Raw genomic sequence first — 26,535 nt, forward strand, 5'->3', positions numbered from 1 at the left:
ATATATGTATTTTCTCAATGTTAATAATCACTTTGGGGTACTGAATGAGGAGCTTATCCGTTTGTGAGGTAGGTACTATTATCCCCATTTTACAGATGAGGAAAATGAGGCACAAGAGAGGGTTAGTAACATGCCAACATGTCACCAAGCTAGGAGCTGGGAGAGCAGAGATTTAAACCCAGGTGGTCTGCCTCCAGAACTGGCATTCTTCATCGTTACCCTGTAATGCTTTCTTTCAGTTCAGTGACTTGAATGGATGTGGAGTTTATTTTGAAATACTGTAGTAAGAAACGAAACCATAAAAAGGACTGTCAGTGGGTAAACTATTTGCTTACCACCTGGGACTACAGCCAATCAACAAAATTCCATTTGTGCAGATTTCGAAGAAAGCTCTCCTCTTTTTTACTTTTGTATCGGGTGAATCAAATTACCTGTGTATAGGATCTATGCCTTTTTTTTTCAGACTTTGAAAACGCTTGACAGGAAAGCTCTTTATTGGTGTTATTTTTAATATTTTAAAAACTTGACATGTAAGAGGATATTGTTATGTGTCTAAACTGGTTTATAGAGAGGAAATGGAAATGGGCATGCATGTTCTTGTTATTAGAATTAAAGAAAATCCAGGCAGAAATAGTAAATACCAGTTCCTCTAGCTATCCATGTCCAGAAACTACTTTGTCAGGAAAGATGGAATCAGAAGGTAGAACTACTGGCTGTGAAGGGAAACTGAAAACATTTAGATTTCTTCTGGGTGACTCAGAAGGCCAAGAAGGGATTTATGGAAGGCTTGTTATCTTTTACAGACCAAAGAACAATAGAACTCCTGTTACTAGAGTGTGGGCTACAAGAGGCTTGACAGAGCCCTGGATTCATGTGCTTAATCTGGTTGAGACAAAACGTAATAGTTGTCATTGCACATGCATCTGGCTGCCAGGTATTTCACAAACCCTTGGCTGATGCTCAGAGCCATGCTCTGAGGCAGGCAGCAGTATCTGCATCTGTATCAGGGAGGACTAGGCGTGGCTGCGGAGCGCAGCAAATCCAAAATAGCAGTGGTCTATAACACGATAGTGTTAAAGGGCAGCTGAAGTAGGGAATCCAAAACAAGCAGCCCCACGGCCATCAGAAACTAGGCTCAGAAATGTGCATCACCACCACGGCCTCAAGGCTCCCTCAGAGTCCCAGGTGGCTGTTGGGGTTGGAAGCTAGAGGAAAATGAAAGGGAGCAATCACAGTTAACACATTTTAAGGAGCTTTCACTGAAGTCCCACGTAACACTTGTGCTTATATCATCAACCAGAGTTAAGCCACAGTTACTGCAAGGGATTCTGGGAGATGTAGATTAAGATTAGGTGGGTGCATTTGTCACCCTGATAGAAAAAGAGAGAGGACGGGAGACAGGCAACTAACAGTCTCGGTGACACCATTGCAGAGATGAGGAACCTAAAGCTCAAAGAGAAGTAAATTGCTAATGCTTGTGAACTAGAAAGCAGAAAAGAGGTTACAACCCGCATCAATGGATCTGCGAAGCCCAGCATCTGCAACCCAACACGTAGCCTTGAGCACGAGAAACCATTACTGAATATAAAGCAGTAGATAAGCCCTTGCTATAAAGGGACGGTGCATATTATAAGTGCAGTGAGGGCAGGTACCATATCTCTTGTTTATTACTGTATCTCTGCTCATAGCACAGGCCCCAGACCACTGTTGAGGGTCAATATTGGCTGAATGGATGAGAAAGGATAAAACGGGATGGAAAATGAACTTGATGAAATCTTAGCAGTTAAAAGGAGATTTTAAGATTACAGCAGAGTAAATCCAAAAATGCCCTCAAACCCTGCATGAGGTATGCAGGAAATAACAGGAAATGTTACTATTTTGGAGAGGATTAATTCAGCAAATGTTTATTCTGTGCCTACCCTGTGCCAGGCATTGTAGAAGGTGCTTGGGATGGCAAAGTAGACAAGATGTAGTCCTTGCCCTTTGAGAATTCAGTCTAGGGTCAAAGGAAGAATTCTGAAGCCATGCCCTATCACTTGGTGGTACGTCAATTACAGTACTGGCCTGACCACTTCCTTGGGGCGTTTTCTCTGCAACCCGCCATAGTCTATGGCTGCAGCTCTGCCACTCTTGAGCTTTCACCATGATCCTACTGAAATGTCAGCCTAAACCCTGTCTTCAGATAAGTCATAATCAACAAATTCCAGTACACATTTCATTCCCAAACAGTTGGCTTTCTTCCTAAGGAAATCATGGAGTTTATTTGACCACATCTCACCACCTCGGCCTTCTGCCTCAGCTGCCCTAGTACAAATCACCATCCTTTCCCTCTACACTCCTAGATTACTGCCTTGCTGGTCCTGCTTCCACTTGCTTGCCTTCTGTTTCTGTACCAGTGGACAGATGATTTTTAAACAAGTTACATCATGTCACTTGTCTTCTCAGCCTATGCCTGGCATTGTATTCAACTCCCTACATACATTGTCTTTCTCAGTGATCTTTCCAAGGCAGTGTTCTCCTATTTTATAAAGAAGGAAACATGTTTTCAGAAAAATCCAAAAGCTTCATCTGTGCACTATTCTGGGGTGAATCCAAGAGAGATACCACTGACCATGTTCTCAGGCAACTTACTCCTGATTAGGTAAGCATTAGATACAGTCCTTCAATGAGCCAGACATTAAAGAGATTTGCAAAAAATGTAAAACGATGCCACTCTTCTTACTAATTTATTTTTGGTTTTGGAAAATAATTATTCTTTTAATTAAAATATTACTTATATTAACATGTAATACGTTTATTATTTTTAAATGAATTAATATTTTTCTCAGTTTTAATTAATAGGTAAGTATTTTACCTATTCTCAGTTTTTATAGGTAAATAGCAGCTGACATAGCTCACATAAACAAAAATGTTTGGGGTCCTCAATAAGTTTTAGGAACATAAAGCAAAGGGGTCATGGAATCTAAACAAGTTTGAAAACTGCCAGAGTAGACTAGTTTTCTCCTGGCATTCTATTTTTGTTCATTCAATCAACAAATATGCCAGGCACAGTTCTAGGTGTTAGGAAAACAGGTGAAGAAGACAGGCAGGCCCTGATCTCATGGAGCTTGCACTCCAGTGGGGGTGTGTGTGTGTGTGTGTGTGTGTGTGTGTGTGTGTGCGCGCGCGCGCGCGCGCGCGCGCGCGCGCGCACTTGTAAGGCGACTTAGTCAATGAAGAAGAAAACAAATGAACAAGATAATTGCAGATAATGTGTAAGAGTTGTGAAGAAAATTAAACGGGGTGAAGTGGCTGAGAGTGTGGGTCTAACTTAGATTGAGGCTGGGAAGATGACCTCTGATCTGAGACTTACTGGCAAAGGGAAGCCCCTGCTTTTTCTCTGACTGCTCCTGCCTTGCCTCACTCACTCTGGCCCTGCTGCCTTTTCTGCGGTTCCTTAAATATGCCAGGCAGGTTCCTTCTTCAGGGGTCCTTCTGTCCAGAAAGCTTCCCTAGTTAAATTTTCACTCCAGTCACTCCAGTGCAGATCTCCTAGGAGAGGACTTCTCCAGCCCCTCATCTCAAATCCGTCACTCTCTACCTCCTTACTCGGCTTCATTTTGCTTCTTAGGACTTATCTTTAGATGATATTGCTTTATATATTTGTGTGTTTATCGTCTCTCTCTCTCCCACAAATAGTAAACTCCATAAAGGCAAAGATTTGGGATGATTGCTATAATCCCTAGATCATTAAACAGTGCCTGGGATACGGAGAGTTCAGTAAATCTGCTGGATAACTGTAAAATTAAATGAAAAAAATATTTAGCTTCCAAAAAGATGAATAAGCAATTTATCAAAAGATTAGCATAGTGATTTTCTCTTTGATGTAACATAAATATCTAACGGGAACAGTGCCAGGCACACAGATACGAAGCCTCAGCAATCAATGTTAGTCGTTTTTGTTACCTGTCTCTCCCCAGACAGAATTTAGGGGGAACTCTGCCTCTTTGTTCCCGCTATATCGACAGCGACTGGATTAGTAATCGGTACACACTAAGCTCTCACTAAATATGGAATGAATGGGTGCCTCCCTCCTTTCATCAACCGGTGAACTGAGCCTGTAAAAAGACTCTTGGCCAAAATCACTCCAAGCGTAAAGGGAAAAGCCAGGACGAGCACGGGAGGATCCTCACTTCCGCGGGAGGGCTCGCCCCACCACAGATGATTCTCCGCCCCACACAACTGTCATATCTGGTCAAACCTTGCAATTTGCAAGAAAAATAAAAGCGAAAGCCAAAAAGCCTGCCTGCCGGTAAAGAGAAAAGAATGAGAGCACCCAACAACCGGTGTTCCGGGCGCCCCGCACCGTCACGTGACCAGGGATGTCACGTGATCCAAAGGCGCCAACTTCCGCACAGGCGCAGTGGGCCTCTCCCCCGCCATTTCAGAAATGGCGGCTCCGCTGGGCGGTATGTTCTCTGGGCAGCCACCGGGACCCCCGCAACCCCCGCCTGGACTCCCGGGCCAGGCTTCGCTTCTTCAGGCCACTCCGGGCGCTGCGAGAATTTCTAACAGTACCTTGGTGGACGAATTGGAGTCATCTTTCGAAGTAAGATGAAACGGGACGGGGAGGCCTGTGCTCCCGGCGTCCCTTCTTTCCTGAAACGTAAGCTGCGCATGCGCAGGCTATCTCCTCCAGCGATCCCCGCGTCCTGCTTACAAATGGGGAAACAGGCTCAGGGAACTAAGTCGCTTGGTTTAGTCTGCGCGTTGAGTTGTGGCCGGGCTTCTACTCAAGTCTGCTGGCAGGGACATATAAACTTGACGTTCCCAGCCATCTGTTCTCGTCCCACCACGTTCTTGGTCCCCTCCCTGAGCACCCTTTCCCGCGTTCCTTGTGTTTAGCACGGGTTCATCCTCCCGCCGCAGCGCAACGTTAAACCGTTGAGTCTTGTATTCTTTCCGCTGGGCTCCGATAAGTGCTAAAGTAATGGGACTCCTGGAGGTGAAATGGACTTATTTAAAAATTGCTGTGCGGGGCCAGCCTGGTGGCGCAGCAGTTAAGTGCCCGCGCTCCGTTTTGGCGGCCGAGTTCGCGGGTTCGCAGGTTGGATCCTGGGCGCCCACCGACGTACCGTGGGGCCATGGTGTGGCGGCATCCCACATAAAGTTGAGGAAGATGGGCACGCATGTTAGCCCAGGGCCAGTCTTCCTCTGCAGAAAGAGGAGGATTGGCATCGGATGTTAGCTCAGGGCTGAGCTTCCTCACAAAAAATAAGTAAGTAAATAAAAAAAGTAAAAGTTGCTGTGCCCAAGAAGTTGGTACTGGGGGCCAGAACGAAGGAAAGCTGGGGGTTAGGGAGAGTTGAAGTGAGGCAGAGATGAGATGAGCCAAATTCCGAGTTCTGCCCAAGGAGTTTATCCTCTAGCAAGGAAGGTGGGAAGTGGTCGTAGACAAAGGAGAGAAAAATAAGTGCTTTGGGCCGGCCCCGTGGCTTAGCGGTTAAGTGCGTGTGCTCCTCTACTGGTGGCCTGGGTTCTGATCCCTGGTGCGCACCAACGCACCAGTTCTCTGGCCATGCTGAGGCGGCGTCCCACATACAGCAACTAGAAGGATGTGCAGCTATGACATACAACTATCTACTGGGGAGAAAAAGGAGGAGGATTGGCAATAGATGTTAGCTCAGAGCCGGTCTTCCTCAGCAAATGAGGATTAGCGCGGATGTTAGCTTAGGGCTTATCTCCCTGACAAAATAAATAAATAAATAAAATAAGTGCTTTGGTGGCTTCCAGTGGTCTCTAAAGTGGAAGATGAGCCATTAGTGTGTGGAAATAATATAACTTCTAATTGGAGTCACCTTTTCCACATTTTAAATCCTAGTTACATGAGCTTTATATTGTACGTAGTGGCACAGTAATATGTGACTATAGTTTGTAAATGAATGTATTATTGGGGCTGCATGGGCAAAATGCTTTTACTGATAGAGTGTACATTCAAGCCTCTGACTTAAAGGCTAGAGAAATCTCTTCTCTCTGGGAGGAGGGTGAGACGCCTTTGTGGGGTGTGAAGCCATAAGGGAAAGGGATGGGTAAGCGTTAGAGCGGCATCTAGCATTTTTCTTGAGGTGAGGTGGCTGTCGGGGTCATGAGTGCTTGCTGAAAGATTGGCCCTGTAGAAGTCTTGGCCAAAGCTGACCACCAGCACCCTAATGCTTAAAACCCCTTCGTGGCTACCTGTGGCTCTTGGGATGAGAGCAGGAGGCTTGGTCTGGTCTCCTTGGCTCTGCATGACCAAGTCTCAGCTCCAGGCCCATCTCTTCTTACTCTGTCCACAGGAGCCTTTTTCTGCGCATGCCATTTGTTTTCTCTTTGGGCTTCCAGGTGCACTTCCCCAGCTCACACATCACTTACTCAGTGGACCCTCCCTGCCCCACTTTGTACAATTACCACTAAACCAGGCTCCATTAAATCTGAGACCACCTGTTTTGCCATCCTTCCTTTTGTTGTATCTGTAGTGCTAATATGGTGGTAGCAGATAGCAAGTACTTGATGAGTATTTGTCAAACAGTGAAGGAGCCTGTTGTGTGTCAGGCTCTTTCCTGGGTGCTAAGAATGCAGAGAAAATAGCCCCTGCCTTCAAGAAGCTCATGACAGCACAGTGGAAGAAGCAGATAAATGGCAGGCAGTTGCTGTGCTGTGGGATTAGTGCTCTGATAGAAGGAACCCCCGGGGATACTGTGAGAGCACACCTGGAAATGGCTGTCAAAGAAGGCTTCCCAGAGAATGTGAAACCCAAAAGGGCATTTGGACATAGCCAGGAGAAAGGGAGTGGGAGAGGTGCTACCTGGACCCTCCTCTGCCCGTGGGTGATCACTCACCTACTCCTCTCTCAAGACTCAGCTCAAAGGCCACGTTTTCATCTCCTGTTTCCTTCCGTGTGGTCTGTGCAGACCTTTGCTCCACAACCTCCAGTGGCTCATGGCACCTGCTTGCCTGCTTTTCATTTCTACTTGGGTGCCACCCCTTCAGGTCTCTGGCTTTCTTGTTGTAGTTGCTGAGTAAATGCTCTTTGATGGAATGAGTTTATTGAGGTCATGCACTCTTGTTGTGGGAGGGAACGTTGGAGACTGTCTCCTCCTTTTACAGATGGAGAAACTGAGGCTCAGAGAGGGAAGTAACTTGCCCAAAGACATACCCTCCGTTTGTGGAAATGAGGACTAGCACTTGGGCCTCCTGACTGTCCAGGCAAAGGCTCTGTCTGTCCTAGGCATACTTCTAAAAAGCGTATTCTTTTTATACACCACCATGCATTTTCATCTCCATACAACTGTCCAACTCTCTATAAAGGCCAGTGTATTTATGTTTTTTTTTTTAAGGGGGGAAGAGGGAACTAAAATTCCTGAGATCAGATTTCCTCGCATCCTGTCTGGTGGCCCTGCTGGCTCTGGGGAAGCAGCCTCAGCTTTATTGGCCAGTTTGTGACTAGTTGGCCCCGTGGATGGAGTGTTTTCCAGTAGCCACAGGTTTCACAAAGTGGATACACCCTACCCATAAGCCAAATCCGGCAGGAGTCACCTTTCAAGGTAATACACAGAATAGACAGTCGGTGTTTTTCTAACTTGTTGAGCTGTTACAGGGATTCCCTGGGAGAATCCTGTGATTTTTCTCTGTAAATGAATTGGGGGCAGCCGCAGGCAGGAGAAGGGCCCTCATGTCTAGTTGATGGCCTAAATTTGGACTCAGAGCTGCCTGCCTCACACCAAGTGTAGTTTGCTTACTGCTGACGGGGCTCTGCCTTCCTGAGGTTTGAGGCTTCCTTTCTGACCCCTGCTCCCCGCACCTCCCTTCGCCTTCTCTTTCTGGCTCCGCTGCCCTGCACTAAGGCCTTCTTTGTGCATTTCCTGAGAGTTGCCAGCGCACAGAACTCCTCGGCTAATTAACACATGTGTCCAGATTGATGCCCCTTCAGAGGGAACGCCCTCTTTGGGACTTGTTTGTCCACGTGACACCAGCCTTGTCCGTCTCTTAGGCCGTCCAGTGAGTAATTTATTTATTGTATTTATTGAACACCTACTTTGTTCCCAGCAGTATTCCCACACCAGGAGTGTAGTGAACAAGACAGGCAAAACACCCAGCTGCTAGCAGGGACAGTTAATAATGAACTAAAAGAGTGGAATGATGGCAGTTAACCGTGTGAAAAGCAATAAAGCTGGGCTTGGGGATAGAGTGTGAGCAGGAGGGGTGCCATTTTGAGAGGGTAGACGAGTGGCCTCTCCAAGAAGGTGACAATTGACCTGAGTCCTGAATGGGTGATGGTACAAGTCATGAAAGCATCAGAGGGAGGGCTGCGGTTGGGGCTGGGTTAGGGGTCCAGGCCCTGGTGTGGAATGAGATGGTGGGGAAAAGAGCAGGTGGTAGGGGATAGACCAGATGGGGGTGCCGGCAAATCCCTGCTGCCTCATTTGCCTGCCTTCCCTCTGGGCCCGATGGACTCACTGTACCCACTTTCTCCATTGGCAAGACACCTTGTCATCTCGTGGGCAAACCCAGGTGCTATCACCTCATTGGATGACTTCAAGAGAACTTAATTCTTACTCTGAAGTAACATTTTTGACATATGATTGACTTTTTCTTCTTTTTTTGGCCATTAAATTTTTTTTTTCCTTTGACTTTTTTTTTTTCTTTTGTGATATGTTTTCATGACACAGGCTTGCTTTGCTTCGCTGGTGAGTCAGGACTATGTCAATGGCACGGATCAGGAAGAAATTCGAACTGGTAAGAGCTCTCTCTTTGTAGATGATGTTCTTGCCTTCAGCAGGATTCCTAATTGCTCGTTTTACTCTTGATGTATTTCAGCCCTGCTTGTATCCTAAGAGAGCTTTTTGGGGGAATAAGATTTACGTAGATAATCTCTATATACTGCTGCTTCTTCACTTTAGTAATTGAGAGCCTATGTCACTCGTAATAAACCACTTATAATGAACTTTTCATATTAGTACTAGGACAAAAAGACCAATATGTGTACTGCTTTTAAAAAAGATAAGTTTTTATTATTTTTTGAATAGCTGTTAGAAAGAAAAATCCCTTGTGCTTCCCCTTCCTCACCCAAGTTCTGACTCCAGAGGTGACCACTGCTTCTCATTTCTTTTGTCCCATATTTTTTTTTTTTTTTTTTTTTTTTTTTACATTTTTATTGATATTTTAATGGTTTCTAACATTGTGAGATTTTGGGTTGTACATTTTTGTTTGTCCTTCACCCCATATATGACTCCCTTCACCCCTTGTGCCCACCCCCCACCCCCCACCCCCACTTCCCGGGTAACCACAGTCCAGTTTTCTCTGTCCATGTGTTGGTTTATATTCCACATATGAGTGAGATCATACAGTGTTTGTCTTTCTCTTTCTGGCTTATTTCACTTAACATAATACGCTCCAGGCCCATCCATGTTGTTGCAAATGGGACGATTTTGTCTTTTTTTATGGCTGAGTAGTATTCCATTGTATATATATACCACATTTTCTTAATCCAATCGTCAGTCGAGGGACACTTAGGTTGCTTCCACTTCTTGGCTATGGTGAATAATGCTGCAATGAACATAGGGGTGCATAAGCCTCTTTGGATTGTTGATTTCAGGTGCGTTGGATAGATTCCCAGTAGTGGGATGGCTGGATCATAGGGCATCTCTATTTTTAATTCTTTGAGGAATCTCCATACCGTTTTCCATAGAGGCTGCACCAATTTGCATTCCCACCAGCTGTGTATGAGGGTTCCTGTTTCTCCACATCCTCTCCAACATTTGTTGTTTTTTGTCTTGGTGATTATAGCCATTCTAACGGGCGTGAGGTGGTATCTTAGTGTTGTTTTGATTTGCATTTCCCTGATGATTAGTGATGTTGAGCATCTTTTCATGTGCCTATTGGCCATCTGTATATCTTCCTTGGAGAAGTGTCTATTCATTTCCTCTGCCCATTTTTTGATCGGGTTGTTTGTTTTTTTGTTGTTCAATTGTGTGAGTTCTTTATATATTATGGAGATCAACCCCTTGTCAGATGTATGTTTTGCAAATATTCTCTCCCAGCTGGTTGGTTGTTTGTTCATCTTGATTCTGATTTCATTTGTCTTATAAAAGCTCTTTAGTCTGATAAAGTCCCACTTGTTTATTTTTTCTTTAGTTTCCCTAGTCTGGGTAGGCATGTCATCCGAAAAGATTCCTTTAAACCCAATGTCAAATAGTGTGTTGCCTATATTTTCTTCTATGAGTTTTATAGTTTCAGGTCTCACCTTCAGGTCTTTGATCCATTTTGAGTTGATTTTTGTGTATGGCGATAGCACATGGTCCACTTTCATTCTTTTGCATGTGGATGCCCAGTTTTCCCAACACCATTTATTGAAGAGACTTTCCTTTCTCCATTGCATGTCCTTAGCACCTTTGTCGAAAATTAGCTGTCCGTATATGTGTGGTTTTATTTCTGGGCTTTCAATTCTGTTCCATTGATCTGTGTGTCTGTTTTTGTACCAGTACCATGCTGTTTTGATTACTATTGCTTTGTAGTATGTTTTGAAGTCAGGAATTGTGATGCCTCCTGCTTTGTTCTTTTTCTTTAGGATTTCTTTAGCTATTCGGGGTCTTTTGTTGCCCCATATAAATTTTAGTATTCTTTTTTCTATTTCTGTGAAGAATGTCATTGGGATTCTGATTGGGATTGCATTGAATCTGTAGATTGCTTTAGGTAATATAGACATTTTAACTATGTTTATTCTTCCAATCCACGTGCATGGGATATCTTTCCATTTCTTTATGTCATCGTAGATTTCCCTCAATAATGTCTTGTAGTTCTCATTGTATAGGTCCTTCACCTCCTTGGTAAGATTTATTCCTAGGTATTTTATTCTTTTTGATGCAATTGTAAATGGTATTATCTTTTTGAGCTCTCTTTCTGTTAGTTCATTATTAGCATATAGAAATGCAACTGATTTTTGTAGATTGATTTTGTACCCTGCAACTTTGCTGTAGTTGTTGATTGTTTCTAACAGTTTTCCAACAGATTCTTTAGGGTTTTCTATATATACAATCATGTCATCTGCAAATAGTGAGAGTTTCACTTCTTCGTTACCTATTTGGATTCCTTTTATTCCTTTTTCTTGCCTAATTGCTCTGGCCAAAACCTCCAGTACTATGTTGAACAGGAGTGGTGAGAGTGGGCAGCCCTGCCTCGTTCCTGTTCTCAGAGGAATGGCTTTCAGTCTTTCCCCGTTGAGTATGATGTTAGCTGTGGGTTTGTCATATATGGCCTTTATTATGTTGAGGTACTTTCCTTCTATTCCCAATTTATTGAGAGTTTTTATCATAAATGGATGTTGTATCTTGTCAAATGCCTTCTCTGCGTCTATTGAGATGATCATGTGGTTTTTATTCTTTGTTTTGTTGATGTGATGTATCACGTTGATTGATTTGCGGATGTTGAACCATCCCTGCGTCTCTGGTATAAATCCCACTTGATCATGGTGTATGATCTTTTTAATATATTGTTGTATTCGGTTTGCCAATATTTTGTTGAGGATTTTTGCATCAATGTTCATCAGCGATATTGGCCTGTAATTTTCTTTCTTTGTATTGTCTTTGTCTGGTTTCGGTATCAGGGTGATGTTGGCCTCGTAGAATGATTCAGGAAGTGTTCCATCTTCCTCTATTTTTTGGAATAGTTTGAGGAGGATGGGTATTAAATCTTCTTTGAATGTTTGGTAAAATTCACTGGAGAAGCCATCTGGTCCTGGACTTTTATTTTTTGGGAGGTTTTTGATTACTATTTCAATCTCTTTACTTGTGATTGGTCTATTCAGATTCTCCATTTCTTCTTGGTTCAATTTTGGGAGGTTGTATAAGTCTAAGAATTTATCCATTTCTTCTAGATTGTCCAATTTGTTGGCATATAATTTCTCATAGTATTCTCTTATAATCCTCTGTATTTCCATGGTATCCGTTGTAATTTCTCCTCTTTCATTTCTAATTTTATTTACTTGAGCCTTTTCTCTTTTTTTCTTAGTTAGCCTAGCTAAGGGTTTGTCTATTTTGTTTATCTTCTCGAAGAACCAACTCTTTGTTTCATTAATCCTTTCTACTGTTTTTTTGGTCTCAATATCATTTATTTCTGCTCTGATTTTTATTATTTCTCTCCTTCTGCTGGCTTTGGGCTTTGTTTGTTCTTCTTTTTCTAGTTCTGTTAGGTGTAATTTAAGGTTGCCTATTAGGGCTTTTTCTTGTTTGTTAAGGTGGGCTTGTATCGCTATGAGTTTCCCTCTCAGGACCGCTTTTGCTGCGTCCCATATGGTTTGATATGGCATGTTATCATTTTCGTTTGTTTCCAGATAGTTTTTGATTTCTCCTTTAATTTCATCAATGATCCATTGGTTGTTCAGTAGCATGTTGTTTAATCTCCACATTTTTGTCACTTTCCCAGTTTTTTTTTCCTGGTTCATTTCCAGTTTCATAGCCTTATGGTCTGAAAAGATGCTTGTTATGATTTCAATCCTCTTAAATTTATTGAGGCTTGCTTTGTTTCCCAACATATGGTCTATCCTAGAGAATGTTCCATGCGCGCTTGAGAAGAATGTGTAGTCAGCTGTTTTTGGGTGGAGTGCTCTGTATATGTCTACTAGGTCCATCTCGTCCAGTTTTTCATTTAAGTCTAATATTTCTTTATTAACTTTTTGTCTGGATGATCTATCCATTGCTGTAAGTGGGGTGTTAAGATCCCCTACTATTATTGTGTTGTTGTTGATTTCTCCTTTTAGGTTTGTTAATAGTTGTTTTATGTACATTGGTGCTCCTATGTTGGGTGCATATATATTTATAAGTGATATGTCTTCTTGATGGAGTGTCCCTTTTATCATTATATATTTCCCTTCTTTGTCTTTCTTAACCTGTTTTATCTTGAAGTCTACTTTGTCTGATATGAGTATGGCAACACCTGCTTTCTTTTGTTTGCCATTAGCTTGGAGTATTGTCTTCCATCCTTTCACTCTGAGCCTGTGCTTGTCTTTAGTGCTAAGATGTGTTTCCTGAAGGCAGCATATTGTTGGGTCTTGCTTTTTAATCCATCCTGCCACTCTGTATCTTTTGATTGGAGAGTTCAATCCATTTACATTTAGGGTAATTATTGAAATATGAGGGTTGAATGTTGCTGTTTTGTCACTTATTTTCTGGTTCTTTTGCATTTCCTTTGTTTCTTGTCCCATTTGTTTTGGACTGCCAATTCAGTTTGGTTGTTCTGTCTTATGATTCTTCTAGTTTTCTCTTTGTTTATCATATGTGGTTTTAATTTGATTATTTGTTTAGTGGTTACCTTGAGGTTTGGGCAAAAAATCTTCTGTATGAGATAGTCCATTATCTGATAGCCTCCTATTTCCTTATACTAAGTCAATTCAGTCACTTTCCTCTTCCCCTTCTAAGTTGCTCTTGTTATACCTTATTCTATCTTGTGTTGTGGCTGTGTGTTTACAGTGATGAGGTTAAATTTATTTTTGGTGAATTTCTTCCTTTGATCTTTGAGTTTAGTATTTAAGTGGTTGCTAACCTATTCCGGTAAAGATCTACTATTTCTCTGATTTTGTCTGCCTACTTTTCTCCTTACTCCAAGCTTTGTGTTCCCTTTCTCTTCTTGTTTTCAGGCCTGAGGGCCTTCTTGAGTATTTCTTGTAGTGGCGGTCTCGTGGCCATGAACTCCCTTAGCTTTTGTTTATCTGGGAGAGTTACTATTTCTCCATCATATTTGAAGGATATTTTTGCTGGATAGAGTATTCTTGGCTGAAAGTTTTTGTCTTTTAGTATTTTGAATATATCATTCCAGTCTCTTCTAGCCTGAAAAGTTTCTGTTGAGAAATCCGCTGAGAGCCTGATGGGAGTTCCTTTGTACGTTATTTTTTGTTTTTGTCTAGCTGCCCTTAATATTGTTTCTTTGTCGTTGACCCTGGCTAGCCTTACCACTAGGTGTCGTGGTGAAGGCCTTTGTCTGTTAATATATATAGGAGTCCTGTTGGCTTCGCTTACTGGTATTTCCTGCTCCTTCCCCAGATTTGGGAAATTTTCAGCTATTATTTCCTTGAATAGGCTCTCTGTTCCTCTTTCCCTCTCCTCTCCCTCAGGAATACCTATAATTCTTATGTTACATTTTCTAATAGAGTCCGATATTTCTCGGAGTCTTTCTTCATTTCTTTTTAGTCTTAGTTCTCTCTCTTCTTCCATCTGGAGTATATCTGTATTCCTATCCTCTAAAGTACTAATTCTTTCCTCCATATTGTCAGCTCTGTTCTTTAAAGATTCCAGATTCTCCTTTATCTCCTCCATTGTGTTCTTCATCTCCATCAGCCCTGATAGGTTTTTCTTTATGATTTCAATCTCTTTTGTGAAGAAACTCCTAATCTCATTGAATTGTTTGTCTGTGTTGTCTCGTATTTCGTTGAGTGTTTTTATGATAGCTATTTTGAAATCTCTGTCATTTAGTTTATGGATTTCTGTGTCTTCGGAGTTGATTTCTGGTTGCTTGTCATTTTGTTTCTGGTCTGGTGATTTCATATATTTTTGCATTGTGGTTCCTGTGTTGGTTTTGGTTTTCCTCATCCTGGAAGTCTCTGTTTGCACTTTCCACCTGCCGCCACTGTGTGGTGGTGAAGGGCTGTGTAGTCTAAGCCCCCTGCGCTCTGCCCCAGTTTTTCTGCTGCGATCCGCAGTTTTGTTTTGTTTTGTTTTGTTTCTTTTCCCCACTGCGGTCCACGGGTCCAGTCCAATTTATTCAGGTCTGCCTCGGACCGCTAGATCTGGTCGAGCTGCAGACTCCGGGTTGTGGGGAGGGGGGAGCTCTCTCTTTTGCCCTCTGGGTCCCTGACGTGGGAGGCTTCTCGTTTGCCCCTCTTTATCCGCTCTCTGGGTTGCTCAGATGTTGATGGTAGCCCTGTGGCTCCTCTGAGCCCTCTGTGCGGGAGTTTCCCACTGGCTGAGAGCGCCCGAAGAGCTGCAGTTTCCCGCCGAGGGCCGCCCCTCCCCCCTCTCTGGGAGCCGCGCGGACCGGATCGCTGATCTGATGGGGAGGGAGCGGAGTTCTCCTTACCTCTCCCCACTTCCTCCGGGGGCCCAGCACGTTCCGCTCTCAGATGTGTGGCAGTGTGGATCCCTCCGCTCCAGCTTTTGACTGTCTGGGATTCCGTTGTTTGTCTGTGGCTGTTACTTTTGTTGTATTTTGTGGGGGAAGAATTCACGGGAAAGCTCACTCCGCCATGATGCTGACGTCACTCCCTTTTGTCCCATATTTTAAATGTCTTATTTTAACTGGAAATCATGATACTAATTGCCAGATCTCTGGATTGATTTTCTTCAGAAGAACTCATGGCTTTTGTGTTGTGTTAAGGTCTCTAATTCACCCTATAAAGACACGAATTATCTACTATTTAATATTGGTTAACATCTGGGGAGTAGGGGGTCAATATTGTTGCTGTGGCCGGGATTAAAATCCCAGATTACATCGTTGAGAAGGTGCTGTTTTGATATTCTGACTGTTCATTTATGAGAGAGGTAAATGTGTCTAATGTTTTTCTTAATATAATATTTCGATCTATTTTTTAAGGTGTTGATCAGTGTATTCAGAAATTTCTGGATATTGCGAGACAGACAGAATGTTTTTTCCTACAAAAAAGATTGCAGTTATCTATCCAGAAACCAGAGCAAGTTGTCAAAGAGGTACGAACTCACTTTTCTCCTAACTTTTAGGAAGAGCACGCGTTTTCAGGATTCTATTTGTACTTTAAATACGATACCCCCTTTTCCAGTCAGTTATGGTCGGGCTTTCTAGCTTGGGTGTAAAATGTTGCTAGTTGTCAGTGTTCATGACAACCTGCTTCATGACAACCAGGTAGTGGAGCCGGGGTGGAGGTGGAAAGCAGACTTTCAAACAGCAGTTTCATACACTGGCTTTCATAGAAGATTTTCCTTAAAGAAAAGGTTCTACTGCTAGAAAAAGGTTGAAAAGCCATTAATGTAGATGATAAGCTCAGTTTGGACAGGAACTGTGCCCTGTGTGTCCCCCAGATGCCTTACCCAGTGTCTTTCACACAGGAAGGGCTCTGTCAGATTTTGTTCAAGGGATCAAAAGTACAGACATACCGTGTTGTATTGGGTCCCACTTTATTGCGCTCCGCAGTTACTGCGTTTTTTACGAGACCCTCTACCAGCAAAAAGATGATGACTTCTTGAAGGCTCAGATGATGGTTAGCATTTTTTAGCAATAAAGTATTTTTTTTAAGGTATGTACATTGTTTTTTTAGACATAATGCTATTGTATATTTAAGAGACCTACACAGTATAGTGTAAACATAACTTTCATATACACTGGGAAACCAGAAAATTCTTGTTACTCACTTTATTGTGGTGGTCTAGAACCAAACCTGCAGTATCTCCGAGGTATGTCTGTAAATGTTCTGTCCCAGGCTCCTCGAAACTCAGGATTTCATTTATTTCAGTTGTTTGAAACTGGGGTATTTGGAAGTGTGTTAGGCTGCCATGATGACCGGGAAGATTTAATGGCAGTTAGTGGGTTGGGCCTGGGCCTGCCCCCGCCTGCAGTGTGGAAGAGGGAATCACATCCTGCCCAGAAGGCCAGGGATGCCCCTAATGAGAAGCATGGAATTGAAATGATCATTTTTGGGCAGTTTTTGAAGTAACTACCCTCGTAAGCTGAGCAATTAATCAAAAACATTCTTTTTATTTATTGGTACCAACTGTTGAGAAGGTGAATGATAAGATGATCTTACAGTTCACTGTGTCAGATCATTTCTTGATTTGAATACTTGAGTAACAATACAGTCATGCACTGCATGATGACGTTTCGGTCAGCGACAGACCACTTACAGGATGGTGGTTCCGTAAGATCAGTACCATCTAGCCTAGGTGTGTATAGGCTACACCATTTGGTTTGTGTAAGTACACTCTGCGATGTTCACACAATGATAAAATCGTCAAATGACGCATTGCTTAGAACATATCTCTGTTGAGCAATGGATGACTGCATAGGTGTGTTCAAGGTCAGGTCTTAATAAAGAATTATAATGCTGGTATTCATTTAAAAAAGCTCTTGAAAATGAGAATTTAACACTTCATAATCTGAAATGATAGAACAGTGGTTGTAGATTCTTTTAAACAGTTATTAACATGTATTTCAGATTCTCAGTGTTTTAGATTCTCAGCAGTAGCCTTTGAACAGAGATACTCGTACCTGGGGACCAGAATGGGAAAGAGATGGATTTCTTTTGCCCACCCTTTGGTACTTTGGAATATTGTAACTTGGGTGTTAATTATTAAAATAAAATGAATTAAAAATAAAAACTCTCTGTGTTAGGCAGTCGTCTTCCATTAGAAGAGTTGTTTTAGGTTTTTCAAATAGTGGAACCAAGCAGAGTAATGGACTTATTATGGCTTAATTGATTCTCTTTGTTTTGGATTTACTTCTTAGTGCTCCTAACTAATCAGGAACTGTATTCATTTTTCATGAGTTTGCTCTGACTTCATCGCCTTCATCTGTAGGATGTCTCGGAACTAAGGAACGAATTACAGCGGAAAGATGCTCTGGTCCAGAAGCACTTGACGAAATTGAGGCATTGGCAGCAGGTGCTGGAGGACATCAATGTGCAGCACAAAAAGCCAGCCGAAATCCCTCAGGGCTCCTTGGCCTACCTCGAGCAGGCGTCTGCGAATATCCCTGCACCCCTGAAGCAAACCTGAGTCAAAGCCAGCCTGCAAGCCAGCTGGTGGATGAGTCAGCCTCAGCACAGTCTTGCCAGGCATCACTTGTAGACACGATATTTTGGAAAATCTCTTTGCCAGGGAATGACATGATTTTAGTTTTATGTGCCCACCTAAAATTTTTCCGCTATATAAGTGTTATTTCTTGAGTACTTTATAAAATGCTTACAGCCTTGGTAAACCAAGTAAATTTTTTTGTCTTTAATGGAATTTAGAACTGTTAGTGTGATGTCACTTAAAGATTCCTTTTTATTTCTTTTTTTTGCTTGTTTTTATTTTTTATTTTTGTATGACTGTTAATCTCTTTGTATGTTTCCAGTTTTAGTTTGTATGATCTGATCTGAGAATCAGACAATGAGGATGTTTGTTGTAGGTCTTTTATGATAATTATCCCTCAGTGGTAGTGTACGGAAATCTGTAAGTTTGCTGTGTTTCAATCTTTGAACTACCTCAGGAAGAGGAATTTCATGTAACTTGAAATTTGTAATGCTTCCAGAGTGCTCAGAAGGAGGAGATTTTGTAAATAGGTCAGAAGAGGATTGTAATATTCTAGGTTAGTGTGGTAATATTACAATAGGATCCTTTAATTGGTGCTCTTTTTGGAGTAAGTTTATATTTTGTGTGTTGTTTATTTACCTGTTGAGGGGTAGGGTATGTAATAGGAACAGTGAGGTGCTAAGTTTTGTTACGTTCTGAAGTACCGCATCAGTTTGAGTCACAGGGCAGACCCTGTTCTCAATAGCCTGACTTGGGGCGTAGGTGAAGTGCGAGGGTTGGAGCTTGCCGTGGTCATCTCTTTCTGAATTTTGTTTGCTTGTGTCATTTTTGTTTTGCTTTTTTGGAGCAGAACTTTCCAGTAAGGAAGTTTCTTGCTAATGGATGGTATTGATTCCAGGGGACTGGGTTCTCAAGGTGCGGGGGTGGGCTGCAGGATGACCCCCGGCAACTTCCTCTTCACAAAAAGCACGTGGAACCTTGGCATTTGGGACGATATTTTACCCTCTTGTTGGTTACGCAGCCACCTCAGATTCTCTGTTGAACGGCTCTTGAGAAGTACAGACTGGCGTTGTGTCTGGCTCTCCTTGGATGAGGTTTTCCTCTCTCTGTTTACAGTCTCATTAGATTACATCTCTTTACCCAAAATAGGCGCTCCACTGTCTTCTGAACAGGCAGTGCTTCTGTGACTTGGTGTCTTGACTCATTTTGTTTTCTCCAGCCTTGAAGGCCCCCTCCCCACATGCATTGACGTCCACTCGTGGTCCCGACTGGCCTGGATGCCGCCTGGTCCCTGAAGCCTCCAAATGCCCTCTCAATCACACCCCCAGGACACAGGACTTCCTTTCTCTTCTGCCAGCTTTGCTTTGTTCTCCCTTGGGGGTTAGTGATCTGAATCTATCTCTGTGCCCCTCATGAGAAGTAGGCGTTATTCCCCTCTGAATATACAGGCACATTTATCTTTTTTGGTGTGTGTGAGCAAGATTAGCGCTGAGCTAATATCCAGTGCCAATCCTCCTCTTTTTTCTGAGGTAGATTGGCCCTGAGCTAGCAGCTGTGCCCATCTTCCTCTGTCTTATGTGGGATGCTGCCACAGCATGGCTTGAAAAGCGGTGCATTGGTGCATCCCTGGGATCTGAACCCGCGAACCCTGGGCCACCGAAGCGGGGCACACGCACTTAACTGCTGTGCCACTGGGCTGGCCCCACATATTATTTATCTTTTATATGTAATACTTATTACTCATTTTTGTTTGTGTATGGAGGAGTACACAGCCTGAAGTCAATGAATCCCCTCAATCAGAATGTATGGATTAAACAAAACTCTTAAAAGTTGTTTTTAATCTCAACGACAAAAAAACTAACAGCCCAATTAAAAAATGGGCAAAAGACCTGAACAGACGTTTCTCCAAAGAAGATATACAGTTGGCCAACAGGCACATGAAAAGATGTTCAACATCATTAACTATCAGGGAAATGCAAATCAAAACTACAATGATATATCATCTCACGCCCATCGGAATGGCTATAATTAACAAGACAGGAAACAACAAGTGTTGGCGAGGATGTGGAGAGAAGGGAACTCTCCTACACTGCTGGTGGGAGTGCAAACTGGTGCAGCCACTGTGGAAAACAGTATGGAGATTCCTCAAAAAGATAGAACTGCTATATGATCCAGCTGTTCCACTGCTGGGTATTTACCCAAAGAACATGATAACACCAATGCGTAAAGATAGACGCACCCCTGGGTTCATTGCAGCGTTATTCACAATAGCCAAGACTTGCAAGCAATCTAAGTGCCCATCAAGGGACGAATGGGTAAAGAGGATGTGGTATGTATACACAATAGAATACTACTCAGCCATAAGAAACGATGAAATCCAGCCATTTGTGACATGGATGGATATTGAGGGTATTATGCAAAGTGAAATAAGTCAGAAGGAGAAGGTCAAATACCATATGATCTCACTTATTAAGTAAGTAGTAGATAACAACAACAACAAACAAACACATAGAGACAGAGATTGGATTGGTGGTTACCAGAGAGGAAGGGGGAGGGGGGGGTGAAAGGGATAATTAGGCACATGTGTGTGGTGATGGGTTGTAATTAGTATTTGGGTGGTGAACATGATGTAATCCATGCAGAAATAGAAGTATAATGATATACACCTGAAATTGATACAGTGTTCTAAATCAGTGTTAACTGCAATAAAAAATAAATAAAAGTTGTTTTTACTTGTGTGAATTCAAGGTTGTTAACCTGGTCATCTCATGCTAATTAGAAGCTCTGATTGGCAGCTTTAGATTTCTTGACTAAAAACGTAAATAAACTGATTAAGTTTTAGGCAGTTTTTCTATGATACAGAAGTTCTTAGTGAAAAGATTGGGAATTCTACTTGGTGCTTAGTGAAAATATTTTGAATTAATGTATATACCAGTTACTGCCATTTATTTATTAAATTCAAAAGTTTTCTGTCTCTGAATAAATTTTTCAATCTTGTTTGTTTGTAAACATCTTTTTCCTTGTAGTGACATCTAGCTAGTTGATGATCATAGAACACTCTATGAGCTGCTGTCTCCTTCAATGAGAAGATGACAAGCTGTCAGCTGGGAATTCTGTTACCTTCCCACTCCTTCCCACTCCTGGAATGATAAACCTACCCACATCTTCAGGGCATCTTTTTTGTCCTTTCCTGTTCCATCTACTGAAGTACCTTCCCTGTGTAAGATGAACCTTTCCACGAGTGTTCTGGGTCCCTAGGTCTCTAGGACTTAACCCCTAGGGTGGCTTCTGCCCCCTGCATCGCCCATCTGCTGGATAATTCCCTACAGCTCACTGGAGTTCTTGATCTCCCATCTTCAGCATTCCGCTTGGTGCTTGTGCTGCTGTCCCATTTCCCTGCCCCTCATCCACAGTCTCCAGCTCCTCCCCTTCTCCCTTTTCCTACGCCAGGCTGTCCCTCCCACATGACCACAGGTGTGCTGGTTACCAGCCAGCCACGTCACTGTGGCGAAATCAAATGGACACTTCTCCATCTTTTTTACTTGAACTCATTCTCGTTAATACGTCTTCCCTTCTTTTCTCTTCTACCCACCCTCTTAAGTGTTGACATTCCTGAGGGTTTAGTCCTGGGCTTCTGGAGGCCATGGAGGACCGCTGCTCAGTTCTCTCTTCAAGAGAGCCACCTTGAGGTTGCAGTTCCCGAAGCTGTTGCCTTTGGGGCTCTGCAACAGTGTTCTCACAAAGGCTGTGCTCTTCCGGGGTGTGACCAAGCACAGCGGGGGTACTGGAGCTGGATCATTTCTGCCCAACACAGGATACCTCTAATGGGCAGTCCTTTCTCTGGAGATCCCGTCGGCCTGGCTGAGACTTGATCAGAGCTCTCTTGCTTTCTGAGCCTCTTTTGCCCAAATCGTCCCTGGCCTTCCTTTCACAGGTGTCAACCCTGCATCATAGTCTCGAGGCTCTTCTCTCTGCTTCCCCTCCCCTTTATCTTACACGAGTGTTTCCCCTGAGCAGAGGGAAGAACCTGTCCCTGACATCTGGACGCTGACCAGCACTGCTAGGCCATGTTCTTCTCCTGTTGGACGTAAACAGTCTCGGAATACCAACCTCAGACAAAGTTACTCTGAGACCATGATAAAGTAAGAAAAACCCCTTCATAATTTTGTCTAAGCACAGGAAAAAAAAGGTCACTGTGCCACCCAAAATCCTGGCTAAAATGAGTGCTTTTTTTTTCTTTTTTTTTCTTTTCTATTTACAGCTTTAGCCCTACTCTAGTCTGCCCTCCCTGGAGATAAGATTTATTGAGACCCCCAGTTATGGAATTGCTCCCACTTTCTGACAGCATCCAATCTAGAGTGACTCTGCTTCCTTGGACGATCCTAGAAATCACCCAACCAATGCCAATATCCTGAAATAGGTTCTTTCTAACACCGTGTTTCTGAGAAGCCCGACCATTCTCCACACAGAGCCTTCTCCCTCACTACAGCGAGTAATAAACTCACCTTGTTCAACTACAGGTGTGTTTCCGGTGGTTATTGGCTGAAGGGCATTGACATCCCCCACAAATTTCTTGCACCTCTAATTGTGTGTTGAGGTTGCCTCCTGGAGGACCTGCCTGACTTGGCTGTGACAGACATGGTCTGAAAGCAGGCAGCATGGGGTTTGGGGACTGGGCTCACTCACTGTCCTGCTGGCAAGGAGGACCCATCCTGAGTGGTATGTGAGGTACAGACAGGCACTGGCACAAGGGAGTGGCGTCATTCCCGAATATTCCACCAGTGGTGCCCCGGGAAAGTGTCCCAGTGGAAGGGAACACTATTGGTGCAAGGATTCAAACGTTTGGAAGGCTGGGGAAATAGTGTTTACAAGAACAGTAGAGTTGGCTGGTTATCACTATCCTGTCTTGACTCCCAGTGAGTGATAATGATAAATAAACAGTGCTGAAAAGGTCAAAGGCCACTATGAGTGCCTGGGGCGTCTTTGAGTATCTCCTGCAGGGGGAGAGCAGACCACTACGGAGCTAGCAGGAGGTAGCAGATCCAACATAATACTGCGTCCTGGGGGTGATAGTGGAGGTTAGTGCTACCCTTAGAAACCCAAGGGATGCAGGGAATTTGCATGGTCCCTATCATAGCTCCTTTTAATTCGTGATGCTTGCCCCTTGCAAAACCCAGAGGGATCCTGGCGAATGAGTATAGACCCAGTAGCCTTAATCGCAACTGCTGTGTTGGATGTTGCATCAGTGCCAGAGCAGTTAATATTAGGGCTCAGGTACACGGTATGCAGCCGTCCACTGGGTGATTGTGTTCTTTTCTACCCCAGTTAAGAAACGATTTGCAGTAACGTTCCTTTCCAGTTTTGCTCCAGGAATATGTTAACTCTTCCTCCCTCTGTCATAATATAGACTAAAGAGATTTATCAGATCCTGTGGTTTCTCCCTCCGAACCCACTCCTAAATCAGTTCATTTCTCTTCATCTCCACTGTTTCCTCCAAGCCACTACCATCTCTAGACCCCTCTGCTCTTGAGAGATTGATGGAATAGATTATGCAAACGAAAACAAGAAGAATGTTTTATCTATCAAATTGAGTTTCTTTGCCAATATTATCTAGGGTACACAGAATTTCATTCACTGCTGGTAAAGGTGTAAATTGCTAGAAACTTTCTGGATGGTAATTTGGTAATATCAAACGAAAAGCTGAAGCATGGATCCTTTGATGCTTTACTTCAATACTCAAGGAATATGTCCTGAAGAAAAATGATAGAAGCATGCAAAGATTTAGTTCACAAAGATATATTTGGGTAGAATCTAGAATTTTAACAAGATCTTTCACTCACCTGCAACAAGAAAGGAGTCAAAACAGATGGAGGGTCTCAACTGATAAAATTCTGTCCCTGCCTCGGGTGTTACACTGAGCCCAAGGACAGCAGTATAATCAAGTGCAGCCTACGCTGCTAGTCATCAGGAGTTGCACGGTGGTGGGAAAAGGTTTCAACAAATAGAACTACCTGTATGTAGTCTTTGAAATACAAAATACAAGCATAATCCTACAATGCTCACTCTAGGTAGGAAACAAAAGATAACTAAAAAAATATTTGATACTGAAAAACAATATGGCCTGTAACACGTACAGTAACAAGTATTTGCACTTGAAAAATTATCCTACTCGGGGCCTGGCCAGGTGATGTCATGTTTAAGTTCGCACGCTCCGCTTGGGCAGCCCGGCATTTGCAGGTTCGGATCCTGGGCACGGACCTACGCACCACTTATCAAGCCACGCTGTGGCAGGCATCCCATATAAAGTAGGGGAAGATGGGCACGGATGTTAGCCCAGGGCCAATCTTCCTCAGCAAAAAAAGGAGGATTGGCATCGGATGTTAGCTCAGAGCTAGTCTTCCTCACACACACACACACACAAAATTATCCTGTTGGGTCCATGTGTTTTGATTAGATAGTAAATTTACTTTTAAATTTTAAGCTTGAGTTGTAATTGCATTTCTCCCAAAATGAAATAAGTATGTAAAGAACTACTTTTTATTTGAAGATGCTCCAATTGAGGTTAACGTGAACTTCCTGTTTCCAAGCTCTGTCTTCATCTCATTTCACCTTTCTTTGGAAAAACAATACAAGTCACAACCATGTTTATTGCCCAGTTGTTTAAAGTTTTATTCAAAGAGCAAAGATTTGACAGTGCATAGAATAAACAGCTGTTTATGGGCCACCTGCTGGGCCAGCACCAAAGGATTGAGAACATATCTTGCCCAATAAAGTTGTATTGAGTCTTGTCAAATCGCTCTGCTCCATCCGAGGGTCGTTCGGTGTGGACCGACAGAGAGGTCAGCACTGTGGATGGCCATTCCCAGTTCCCTTGAATCTACTTAGCATCCATGCAATGGGGAAGCAACACACCACTTGGCAAGCGGCCCGAAGCCAAAGACCACGGGTTCAGTAGATCTTTGACTTCAAAGACTGGACACTCTAGAAACCTTCACAAGTGACCACGTTGACACTACAGTCATTGAAACTGAGACATATGATGGGGCGAGGCTCGGTTAGTCACAGAAAAATCCTGGCAGTGCTTAATTCCAATTCATGATTGGTATCATTACCCATAATATTTTGCTTAATCCTTGCAAAGCCCATTTTGAGGTAGGTGTTATCCCCTCTATAATCTACTTCATGTCCTGGACCCAGGAAGTCAAAGCATTCAATCCAAGTATGCCAAGGTCGGCTACGGGCCATTCCCAGTTTTGTTTTTTGACTTGCCTTTCCTGGTTATTTTGAACTTTGTCTTATTCCTCTTCGTATTAAGGTTAGATGTGCATTTTGGACTTAGATCATTTACGTAGAAACACTTTTCAAGTGGAGATGACTAGCATCCAAAGGAAAAATGAAACCACTTTTCAAGTAGACCATGGAAATCACAAAGTCTGATACTCCACAAAGTGGAGACAACCTCACGGACACGAGAAGTACAATGTGCAGGTCACTGGTAACATTAATAACATTTTCCTATGGGGGCTTTTTGATAACACTGGTTGGTTTTATCTTAATATCAATAATTTTTTTTAATGAACTGGTGTCACAATGAAACAGTATGAAATGTTAATGCCAAAATTTGTTTTGGCTATCATATGTAAATCATAGTATAAGCAAGTTATTTGGTTGGTTGGTTTTTTAGTTCATTCCCTCAATCAAATGTTTTAAAAGCAACATTTTTCAAATGTCATCTTTGTGATGGATTCTCAAGAATCAGTTTAGAAGGAAAAATACTTGGTAAACCATTCCTGGTGGGCAGAGCCCTGTTTCTGCTGGACTTCTTTGGGTTGGGCTGTTTCACCATCTTGTGTCCTAGAAACAAACAGACAGAGGTTTTTTGATGGTTTTTTAAATTATTCAATAAACAACTTAATACCCCACCATCTTTTCAGGGAAAAATAACTGCTTCTCTACCCTTCAAAAGATACTAGAACTTGACCACATTAGCAGCTGGAAATAAGTTGCAAAGGATGAGGGAGGGGATGGCGTGTCTAATTCATGTTTTGAAAACAGAAGGTTCTCCATTGTTTCATTTAAGAATTATGAGGCATATTTTTCAACATTTATTATTTATTTCAGGCACAAATTAAACAGTAAACCCCATAAAAAAGGTAAAGGAAGAAATGGTTAATCCGCACAGTGTTACAGTTTATGGCTTCTTCAAAAGTTATCTAATGTGTTCTGGCATCTCAATGAGGCTGTGAAATTAGCCTAATAAATTGAAAAAGGGAACCAGTAAGCAAGAAAGTACAGTGTGTACCTGGCTAGACGGTCTCTATCTGCATTCGTGAAGCTTCATCTAAAGCAATGGGAACAAGGCTCACACAGAGGTGTGTAATGACGAGATGAGCCCGCAGCCAGGGTCAGGAGCTGGCTCTGGCCGTTAAGAGAGGGGTGTGCCTGGGGCCCCAGGCCTCAGTTTCCTCAGCTGCGAAACAAAGGCTGGACCTGTTCCATGACTGACTGCCAGAGGTCCTTTCAGCTTGACACTCACAAAGGTCTATGCCTCCCCATTTGTGCCAACAGCCCCGGGCAGGCAGAACCTTTGGAAAAGCCACATTTTAGAAGAAGCCCTTTCTGAAATGCAAACTTCAAAGCCCAGAATTTGAAATTTCGCTCTGAATGGAAGACTGGATAGAAGGGAGATTTAATAAACAAAGGGAAAAATCACACATTTCTGGAAGAGAAGCATGCTGCATGGGTTTTGGGAAAAATAAGAAGGTGGTAT

The 26,535-nt window shown here is 42.9% G+C and overlaps 2 protein-coding genes across 2 annotated transcripts in view; one reads left to right on the top strand and one right to left on the bottom strand.

The window, feature by feature from the left end:
• Window positions 1-4,391: 4,391 nt before the first annotated feature.
• Window positions 4,392-17,978, top strand: MED28 (mediator complex subunit 28). Its single transcript, XM_058546790.1, has 4 exons — window positions 4,392-4,588; window positions 8,688-8,754; window positions 15,598-15,710; window positions 17,550-17,978. The coding sequence occupies exons 1-4, from the start codon at window positions 4,430-4,432 to the stop codon at window positions 17,745-17,747; spliced, it is 537 nt and encodes a 178-aa protein (XP_058402773.1). The 5' UTR covers window positions 4,392-4,429; the 3' UTR covers window positions 17,748-17,978.
• A 6,440-nt stretch (window positions 17,979-24,418) lies between these two features.
• Window positions 24,419-26,535, bottom strand: part of FAM184B (family with sequence similarity 184 member B) — a 125,977-nt gene continuing 123,860 nt past the window's right edge. Inside the window, exon 18 of the mRNA XM_058546789.1 lies at window positions 24,419-25,619. Within this exon, the coding sequence (XP_058402772.1) occupies window positions 25,526-25,619 (94 nt within the window). The 3' untranslated portion in view covers window positions 24,419-25,525. The remainder of the gene's footprint in view (window positions 25,620-26,535) is intronic.

Source organism: Diceros bicornis, chromosome 8, assembly GCF_020826845.1.
Source record: "Diceros bicornis minor isolate mBicDic1 chromosome 8, mDicBic1.mat.cur, whole genome shotgun sequence".
NCBI lineage: Eukaryota > Metazoa > Chordata > Mammalia > Perissodactyla > Rhinocerotidae > Diceros > Diceros bicornis.